Source organism: Pygocentrus nattereri, chromosome 23 (assembly GCF_015220715.1).
Source record: "Pygocentrus nattereri isolate fPygNat1 chromosome 23, fPygNat1.pri, whole genome shotgun sequence".
Taxonomy (NCBI): Eukaryota; Metazoa; Chordata; class Actinopteri; order Characiformes; family Serrasalmidae; genus Pygocentrus; species Pygocentrus nattereri.
In genome coordinates, this window is record NC_051233.1 from 27,777,452 (window position 1) to 27,787,911 (window position 10,460).

Sequence of the window (10,460 nt, forward strand, 5' to 3'; positions counted from 1 at the left end):
AGTGGGTCACTGGGGCACAAACACACACACACACACACACAACCACACACACACACACACAGAGACACATATTCTTAAATGGCCTAACTGCACAGGCTCCAAAACGTTTAGCACACAAACACTCACGCTAACAGGTACACGTAAGAAATTGCAGTGGAAGTCACTGTAAGTTGAGAGAAAGCGTGTGATGAACGTCAGGAACCTTAATCAGTGTCTCTGTGGAACTGTGCACACAAGCTTTGGTGTGTAAGACTTGAATAAAAAGCTTGAATGTGTACCAGGAATACATAACAGTTAAACTTTTGTTGTTAGACTGGGGCAAAATCACCCACAAATGAGGGCAGAACCGCCTAAAACCTGCACCCAAATTCCGCTTGTTTTACAAACGTAAAAAAAAAAAAACTCGCTGGCAAAAAACGTATCCTTGGCTAATGGAACTTTTTTCCTATGCAAGAATGTATCATATCGCTGCTGTTGGAACAAAACCTAGTATCTCTGTTTTTGCCATTTTTCAGTTTTTGTCATGATCTGAAAATGCCTGTTGTCCTTTATACTGTGTGTAAATTTCATGACACACTCTGGTTCCATTGACTTACATTAAAAGTAAAGTATGCTTTGTGCTTCTCCTGTGAAGTTACCAATTTGGAGATACAAGGTTTTCTTCCAACAGCAGCCATATGTAAAAATAGCACATTCAACCCACATCAACTGGAGTGGTTTTGGGGGGACCTTTCTGCCACAATGACTTCCATCCATAGGCCAATAACCCTAACCACAGGCTTGTTGTCTGCTGTACAGTGTTGATGGGTGCATCATCACCTACATCTGGACTGGTTTAGAAATTTCACACTCAAATTTGTTCCTACCCTAATAAGTCTACGTTCCCATCCATATTTAGCACAACAATGATCATGCTTGTTCCCAGATGTGCTCTACTCAGCATTTCAAAAAGGACCCAAACCCATATTCAAGCAAAAATATAGTTGATTTAATCAAATAATGTAAAAGCACCTTCCCAAAACAAAATGAGAACAAGTTCAAAGACAGCACGTACTGAGTACTGAGAAATTTACAGAGCTGCTGGGGAATTTCTTAAACCCTGTAGACCCAGCATCAATCAGCATCAATTTCCTCTATAATAACATAAAAACCAGGCGTCGTAACCAGTGTGATGCAATGAAATTAAACACAGAAAAGAATAAACAGCTCAATTTTAATGACTAAAATGTAAGTAAAACCTGATGTAGATTCACTTCCTCACAAATGTGCTTGAATTATCATTTAAAAATACTCAAGAAAGCAAAACATCCACTCAACTTTTACTCCAGAATATGTAACTGAGTGCATTCAGCTAGCCACACAAACACAGACGTCTCCTGTTGAGTCAGCATCAGTTTGCTTCTCTCTCATAAAGTCACTTCCTCCTATGGCAAACATGAGGGGGTCTGGTACTGAAACATTGCACATCATTTCCTCCAGACACACACACACACACACACACACACACAAACAAACACACGTCTGCTATATATACATCGACACGCTACTACAGCTACTTTCTTCCATTTGTCAGAATGTGTTTCCATTTTTATTACTTTTCATCCAACAACAACTTTCAGTATCAGTACAGCCTTGGACTGGCATGGAGACCCAAACACGACGTGGATTCATGTGAACCAGCCAACCTCACACAGGCCTTGGCACAGCCCAGGCTCCCCTTTCCAATGAGTACTGCTCAAAACAGAGTTTCACCGTCTGTGGTCTAGACTAACTCCCACTCATAAACGGCTACGTACAAAGGAAGTGTTTCGGTTCTCTTGAATTAAGGAACCATTAGGACATCTCAGATTTTCCTCATGTATTAGTGTTGGCTAATTGTAGCTGTAGCAAAAAGATTTAGCATTACTGTGACAAACTACCACCATTACTGCTACCATTAGATAGTATTACTGTTAGTAATCACTACCATCAGCTATCATAACTGTCGCCCACCAGCAGGTTCTCACTGCTTTTAACCTGTATAACTGTTAATCACCTGTACTGTTACTGCTAACCACCACTACCATTACTATAACCATTAACTATAATAACGCCACTGCATGGCGATATCAGCTACATCTGACAGATGTTTCGATTGGACAAATAGTTCAAACTTATATTTAGTGAAGCAGTTATTGTGTTCTAAACATGCATCTCTCTGTAATGTTCACTCAGACAGATTCAGTCCCAATGTCTATGTTCATAATTGACTGCTTTTACATGCATCGAATTTCTGCAGTTATCTGATTAATAATTATTAATAAATAATTAATTAATAATTATTCAAGCGGTGAGGTAAACAGCGTATCGCGATCGAGAAGTCTGATTAAGAAATGCGCTAAAGAGAGCTGGAATAGAGAGAGCTCGGTAATCAGACTTCTTAGTGCACGTGAACTCTTACTCGGATTTCTTTCGCCTTTCTCAGGCTGCGCATGTGCGAAACAGACGGCTGTACCGGAAATAAACGAGCAGCGTCGCCGCGAGACGCAGCGAAACACTTTATTACAAAACTTTATTCCCGACAAAATTAAGGGTTTAAATATTCTTCGTCTTCTAGATGATGTATGTTCACATGTTCGGGCAAAGTGGCGCTTTTTTTTTTAAAGCTCCGGTGTGAAGTTTGAGTTTTATTATGCGTTTACATCACGTCTTCGTCAAAACCTACGGACAAAACCTGGTTTTCTGCAGTTATCGGATTATTAAGCGCACTCACTGCTTGTGTACTGGCATCAGAATCGACACACTGGATATCAGCATCAGCCCAGAATTCCCACAACCGTTACCATTCCCAACAGCTACATGATTACATGTGGTTTAGTTCCAGAACGCGTGTCCCTTCCATGGAATACTATACTATACTATACTAATATATCACATTATATCACAAACATAAAAGTGCATTTTTAACCAAGCGCATTAAAAATCAGCCGTTAAGCTTTTCAAATCTCGTTACAAATGCATGTCCAGCTGGAACTGAACTCCTCACACATACACAGGCAGATTCTGTGTGAAAACACAAACACATATAATCTCCATCACACTCCTCAGTGTGAACACAAAGCAGAGAGCCAACAACAACACACGGCCTGACTTCTGAATCCTAACGCCTTATATGAGGGTGAAACCTCCCAGGCTTGGGCTTCTGAATGGGGGGGTGTGGTGCTGCCCCGCTATGGAGACGGAGGCAGCAGCATCTTTTGTCTCCTCCTCCTGAAGCCAGCACAAGTCTCTCTTACTCTCCTCCAGAACGTGCTAAACGTGGACGCAGCGTGTTTTATCCGCCCTGTGCTGGTGCGGGCTGCACCTGCTGGACCTGCTCCATCACTGAGCTGCGCCTCGATTTAACGGCTGCTCTCTCCGCCTCGCGTATTCAGCCATAAAGAGCTCGGCTTGCTTCCTCTACTGTGGCCGTTACAGAGTAACGTTACACACGCACTCGGAATGAGAGCCGCCAGCCGGAGCTCCTTGACCCCCCCACCACCACCACCCCCACCCCATCGAGGAGGAAACAAGCCCCTCTACACGAAACCACCGCATAATATTTCCCACACATGCCCAGGATGCTATTCGCCAGCTTCTCGTTCACATTTTCCCCGTTCCACCTTAAAAGATGCAGCAGCGCGTTCTGCCTCAAGTGCCAGAATGGAACTGCTGCACCGTTTTTAAGTTGGAACGGGAAAATTCGACCGAAAAGCTGGTGAATAGGAAGCGGCAGAGCGAGCATCCCTTCGGCTCACATGGCCCGTGGAGCCCGGGGGAAACGGGTCCGCGGGGCGCACCTGCTTGCGTGGTGTCCGTGAGGTCGTAGCTGAGTCCCGGGTAGTCGCGCAGCTTCCTGCCGCTGATGTTGAGGATGCCCGAGCAGACGGCGTCCTCCAGCGCGCGCTCCAGGCTCCGCGCCGTGTGCAGCGGCTGCTGGTGCTGCAGCGCGCCCGGGTTCCAGTGAGGCACGCTGGGGTAGGGCTGGCCCTGCAGCGCCGCCACGGCTCCCGCTCCGCCTTGACTCGCCGCCATTTTCGTAAAAGTGGATGCCTGCGCGCGGACAATAATAACACGAGCTCCGCCGGCGCTCCGCCCATGCGCAGTCAGAGAGGAAGGAGCGCGCGGCGCGGCGCGGCGCGACGCGACGGAGGAGAGGAGTGGGGCGGAGGGACCCCTGGAAGGGGCATGCGCTGACACAAACACAGAGTGCGCTGCTGTGCTCATAGTCCTTCAAGAGTTCTTTATTAAAGGCAATGGTTCTGCTTAGAACCCTCTGTTCTAGAACCATTTGCATGCTTAAATGGTTCCTTGCGTGGGGAGGCTGTTCCTCTGATTGGTAGAGAATGCGCTGTGGTTCTTTACTGAACCTTTCTGGACATATATATTCCCTATAGCAACAAAATGGGTTCTTGACACTGTAACAATAGCAGAACCCTTTTGGTGCTATCAAGAGCCATTTTCAAGCTTCTGTATAGAACCATCTACAGCAGTCTGAAGAACCATTGCACCATGCAGAGAATGAAAGCATGCACGTGGTTCTGAGTGTTCATGTTTCTATGTAGAACCATTGTCTTTACTAAAGAACCATTGAACAGCTGGTCTTTTTTAAGTGGGTGACATGCAGTAGCGTTTAGTGCCATACAGCATGGCAGGCGCTGCACACATAGACCAGGATTGTTTAGAATTTGCTGGGAACTGTTAAGTATTTAGCACCGTGCTGTGTCCTCTAGCACCAAGCATTTAGAATCAATTAGAATCAGAATCAAAATCTATTTATCTCTCAAGTATGTTTCACATACGAGGAATTACTGTGTATTTTGTAGCATACATATTTTATTATGCAGGAAAGACTGGCCTTCACGTACTGCATTTTAAAATGCCGATTTTAAATATTCCATACTATCCTTATCTTTACAAAAACACATACATGCATATATATTTCCAAAAATATTCACTCACCCATCCAAATCATTGAATTCAGGTGTTCCAGTCACTTCCATGGCCGCAGAGGTATAAAGCCAAGCCCCTAGGCCTACAGACATTAGTGAAGGAGTGGGTCGCTCTCAGGAGCTCAGTGAATTCCAGTGCGGAACCATGATCGGGTCCAGTCATGAAATTTCCTCACTACTAAATATTCCACAGCCAACTGCCAGTGGTATTACAACAAAGTGGAAGTGTTTGGGAACGACAGCAACTCAGCCACGAAGTGGTCGGCCACGTAAAATGACAGAGCAGGTTCAGCGGATGCTGAGGCGCATAATGAGCAGAGGTCCCCAACTTTCTGCAGAGTCAATCGCTACAGACCTCCAAACTTCATGGGGTCTTCAGATCAGCTCAAGAACAGCGTAGAGAGCTTCATGGAATGGGTTTTCATGGCTGAGCGGCTGCATCCAAGCCTTACATCACTAAGTGCAATGCAAAGCATCAAATGCAGTGGTGTAAAGCGCCGCCACTGGACTCTAGAGTGGAGACGTGTTCTCTCGAGTAACGAATCATGCTGGCAATCCGATGGACAGTTCTGGGTTTGGTGGTTGCCAGGAGACGGTACTTGTCTAACTGCATTCTGCCAAGTGTAAAGTTTGGTGGAGGGGGGATTATGGTGTGGGGTTGTTTTTCAGGAGTTGGGCTCGGCCCCTTAGTCCCAGTGAAAGGGACTCTTAATGCTTCAGCAGACCAAGAGATTTTGGACAATTTCATGCTCCCAACTTTGTGGGAACAGTTTGGGGACGGCCCCTTCCTGTTCCAACATGACTGCACACCAGTGCACAAAGCAAGGTCCTTAAAGACATTGATGAGTGAGTGAGTTTGGTGTGGAAGAACTTGACTGTGTTAGTGTATGTTGTGTTAGTATGAGTGGATCAGACACACAGCAGTGCTATAGTATGAATTAGTGTGTTATAATTCCCTGAAGGCAGGTGGTCTCTCCACAGCGCCCCTGTGTTTTTTACAGTAATGAAAACAGGTTAAGAATGTTAGAATTAACGCTTTCATAAGATAGATATTATCAGAAATATTATCGGTGCTTTTACAGGCAGAATTTTCAAAGCTGTGGTGATGTGTGCCTTCGATTGGACTTAATTGAGGCAAAATCCAGAGGGAGTTGCCCATGAGCGATAAAACTTGCAGAATCCATATTGACCCACTCTATTTCCTGAACAAGGCCATAAAATATGACAGAGACCTTCATTAAAAATGATTCTGGTCAGGAAGGCACTAGTGAAGACTGAGGGCAAGAGGGCCTGGGCTGACATGCATGTGCCTGCATTTGAGTGCGGGTGAGTGTATAGCGCTAGCAAAATCCGTGACTACACAGCAACATTAAAAGCCAAAAACAGCCAAAAGCACTTGATCTATCACATCTAGTTCTGAAAGACGGATAAAACTAACACATTAACTAGCTTAGCTAAATTTACATTGACTGGTAAAAGTTCAGTTAACAACTTGCCACACATAACTTTATTTTCTGGGCTTGCTTGACATGGTACCTCTGCTTCAGATGACTAAAACAAAAATATTACCATCAGTGTTAGCCTGAGAATGCTAGCCTTTTTGGGCCGATTCTGGCTCTCCTTGGGTGTTGGTTGACAGATGTTAGGCTGTGGACCAGAATAAGGCCAAATCCTGGACAGCTTCATACGATCTGTACTTGTGGGCCAATTCTAGCATGAATATTGTGGACCAACAATGTAGTTGGGCCAGATTGGGGCCAAATTTGGGCCATATCTATTAGTTCTACTCACTTTACAGTAAGTGGGTCAGATCTGGGGCAAGGAGCCAGCAATATAGTGGGCCAGAACAAAAAAAGGTTGCAGCCCACAAGAGGGCCAGACAAATTTTGCTAATTGGGTTCAAAATGATGTTGCTAAGTGAGAGCAAATCCTTAACTCTGAATGGAATGGTTTACGCTTGAAAATTTCCTGTAGAAACTTCGAAAAATCTGTTGAATTATTCTTTAATCACTAATTCAGCTACATAAACTCACTGAACTGTCGTTAGAATAGTGGCCTACAAGCTTTGCTGAGGAAATACATTTCAACACATCTTAGTTTGACGGACCAACAAATAGCCACTAGCGTCAAAAGGGAATTCCACCTAATTTTAAGATGTAAATGAAGTGATTCAGAGTGGTTTGATCTGAAATGGTTCATTGTAGAGTGTAGAGTGGTGGTGATTGGGCCCAAACATCTGAAGAGTTTAATGTCTCTATAACAGGGGTCACCAATCTCATCCACAGAGCACTGGTGTAGCAGCAGGTTTTCAATCCAACCAAGCAGAAACTCACCGCATTTAATACTCAATTTAATACTCAATTGTTTAAAGACCAACAGTTTAATCGAGTGGAATCAGGGGTGTTTCTGCTAAATTGGAATTAAAACCTACAACTACACCACCCTATGTGGATAAGATTGGTGACCCCTGCTCTAAAAGCTCCCTCATAGAAAATGATAACGTGACACGCTATAAACTTGCTACACTGATAAGGCATAACATTATAACCACCTCACTGTCCAGTTTATCAGCTCCACTTACTGTATAGCTGCACTTTGTAGTTCTACAGTTACAGACTGTAGTCCCATCTGTTTCTCTGATACTTTGTTAGCCCCCTTGTACCCTGTTTTTCAGTGGTCAGGACCCCCATGGACCCTCAAAGAGCAGGTACTATTTGGGCAGTGGATCATTCTCAGCACTGCAGTAACGCTGATGTAATGGTGGTGTGTTAGTGTATGTTGCGCTAGTACGAGTGGATCAGACAAAGCAGTGCTGGTGGAGTTTTTAAACACCTCAGTGTCGCTGCTGGACTGAGAACAGTCCACCAACCAAGAATATCCAGCCAACAGCGTCCTGTGGGCAGCGTCCTGTGACCACTAATGAAGGACTAGAGGACGACCTGCACAAACTGTGCAGCAGGAGATGAGCTACCGTGTCTGACTTTACATCTACAAGGTGGACCGACAAGGTAGGAGAGTCTAATAGAGTGGACAGAGAGTGGAAACAGTGTTTAAAAACTCCAGCAGATCTGATGTGTCTGATCCACTCATACCAGCACAGCACATACTAACACACCACCACTGTGTAGGTTCACTTGGTTGTTTTGGATAGTAAATAAAATGGCTCTGTTTGTGTTGCAGAGATGGTGACCCCTGGTTCCTATGACCACCACTGTAAACAAATCCGAGGTAAGTTTCTCTACAAATTAACCACTTCACATCAGCCCCCTCTGAATGACTTGTTTACATTTCAGTCAATGAATTATGTATTATAACTTTGGGAAATTCCCCTCTAATGATCACATATACACCATAGCTGCGGTGAGGAAAGCCAATATCGGTCACTATGAGCCACCGCCGGCACTTATCAAGCAGTCTAGTTGTCTGATTAGACAACGTATCAATCCTCACAGCTATCAATTAAATGATAAGGTATGGCTAGTTGGAGAAGATACTGAGAAGACTACCCTTTTCATATACAGCCCCATTTTTCAGAATATCTTCCATACTGCACTTCCAAACACATGACAGTGTTGCAAATTCAAGCATTTCAAGTGGTCCTCAGTGTCCCCTGCCCCCATACTGTCATCATCTGATGTACCCTGAAAGATTAATGTGGTCAATTTTTGCCTAAAAGATTAAAGTAGCTTTACGTTGCCTTAAGAATAACACATTATGTAGCTTGAAAGACTAATGTATTCTAATGAAACCTGCCTAAATTAGCCGGAAAAGACTAATGTAGCCTAGTTAAATATAGCCTGAGATATTACTTGTTACCAAGTTGTGCTCAGTCAATAGTAACGCCTTGTTTTTCCGTTATTCTTTTCATGTGGTCACAGGTTTTGCACGTGTGGCTGATGCGGCTGAGAGTGTTGATGGCAGCTGAAGCCTTGAACAGTCTGAACAGGGTCAGCTGGAGGCCGGAGAGTGCACTGACTCACTGGAGCCTCCTGCTGTCTGCAATTAGTCTTAAAGCTCCGGACTCCACAGTAGAAATCCCAGTATTAGTAAGCTGTAAGTTAGTAGTATATGTTTGTAGTATAGCTGCAAATCTGGATATGAGCACCAGCAAGATTACACTTAATAACTCTATAATAAACTAAACTTGCTGTAAAATAAGTCACAGTTCTAGAAAGGAAAGGCTGTTTGTTTATCCATCCATCCATTTTTTAAGCCGCTTCTCCATCAGGGTCGCGCGGGGGGGGTCATTGGGCGGAAGGCAGGATGCTGTTTGTTTATAACTAGTAATAAACAGAGAAACAAACAAACAAATAAAAATAACAATAACAGATGTCATAATTCTAGGAGAACAAAGGTTTTAAGTCCAGATTAAAACCGTTTTGTCCAGGCTAGTATGTGCCAGCACTCTCTATCACTGGAGCAGAACCTTTCTCGTCACTGGGGTGGGACGCTCAAGGGTACTTCTCAGTACTTTTGGTCAAGGAACATAACTGAACCATAATCCATTAAAATGATATGTTCTAAGCTGTACTGACTCCTCACACCCCGTCTCATCTCCAGGCTTTTATTTTATGGTTCTGTCTTTGTATTTGACCTTTCCAGCGTGTTACTTATATTCCTATGGAAAGCCCAGAATTTGTTTAATTTTGTTTGAACTTATGAAAATATGAAAATATCATACAAATAAAGATGTTTTGTTTATTGTTGTTGTTTGTTTGTTTACTTAGTTGTTTATTGTTGTTGTTTGTTAGTTCTATAAAACAGTTCTAGAGAGGAGTAAAAAAGTCATGTATCTAAAAAAGATGTTCCTTTGCTTGTCGACATGCCCACACAGGCACACTGGAACAAAAGCCCAGTTTCATCCTCTTGGCTGGAATTAGATTTGAGTCCGAATCCATTGTTTTAATTCATGCTTAGACGGGTTAAAATAAAATGATAGCTTTAAAAAAAAATCACACAGCCTGTAAATGAACTGTGACAATACATTTCATTGGATGTAACTTTCTCTGCGGTATATTTTACTTTTCTTTACCATTTATTAACCATAAAAAATGTGACACAGCTCATAAGTGTGGAGTTTACAGTTGTGTAAGTATCAGTTTATTATTTCTCTCATGTTGCTAAATAATCAGTTTGATGATTTTAGATTGCAGTTGTATTGCATTGTTATTGTATTGGAACTGCATACAGCCTGCAATGCCTGGAGTATTACTTTATAATGCTGGACACACAAAAAACTGCACTTTACTGTAGTTTGAAGAATTTGTGTTTTATTTTCAAGGAAACATGCAGCATTGTCACAAACAAGCGAAGTAATTGTTGTAAGGGACATCTTGCTGAATTGTTCAGAAATTTAGAAATTTCGTTGGACTTCCCCTTCCTTTAAAAACAGTCCTATGGCAAAAAGAACAGTGACTCGCGCGTCCAGCAGGGGGCGTAGGTCTGCAGTCCTCTCTCTCTCTCTCTCTCTCTCTCTCTCTCTCTCTCTCT

General features: G+C 43.3%; 1 protein-coding gene across 4 annotated transcripts in view; it reads right to left on the minus strand.

Annotated features, from left to right (window-relative positions):
* The window catches only part of lrch2 (leucine-rich repeats and calponin homology (CH) domain containing 2), a 110,331-nt gene extending 106,251 nt beyond the window's left edge, over positions 1 to 4,080 (minus strand). For all 4 annotated transcript variants that reach the window (XM_037533239.1, XM_017682334.2, XM_017682333.2 and 1 more), the window contains exon 1: positions 3,819 to 4,080. In XM_037533239.1, coding sequence (XP_037389136.1) covers positions 3,819 to 4,053 — 235 coding nt within the window. In that variant the 5' untranslated portion in view covers positions 4,054 to 4,080. The remainder of the gene's footprint in view (positions 1 to 3,818) is intronic.
* Positions 4,081 to 10,460: the final 6,380 nt, after the last annotated feature.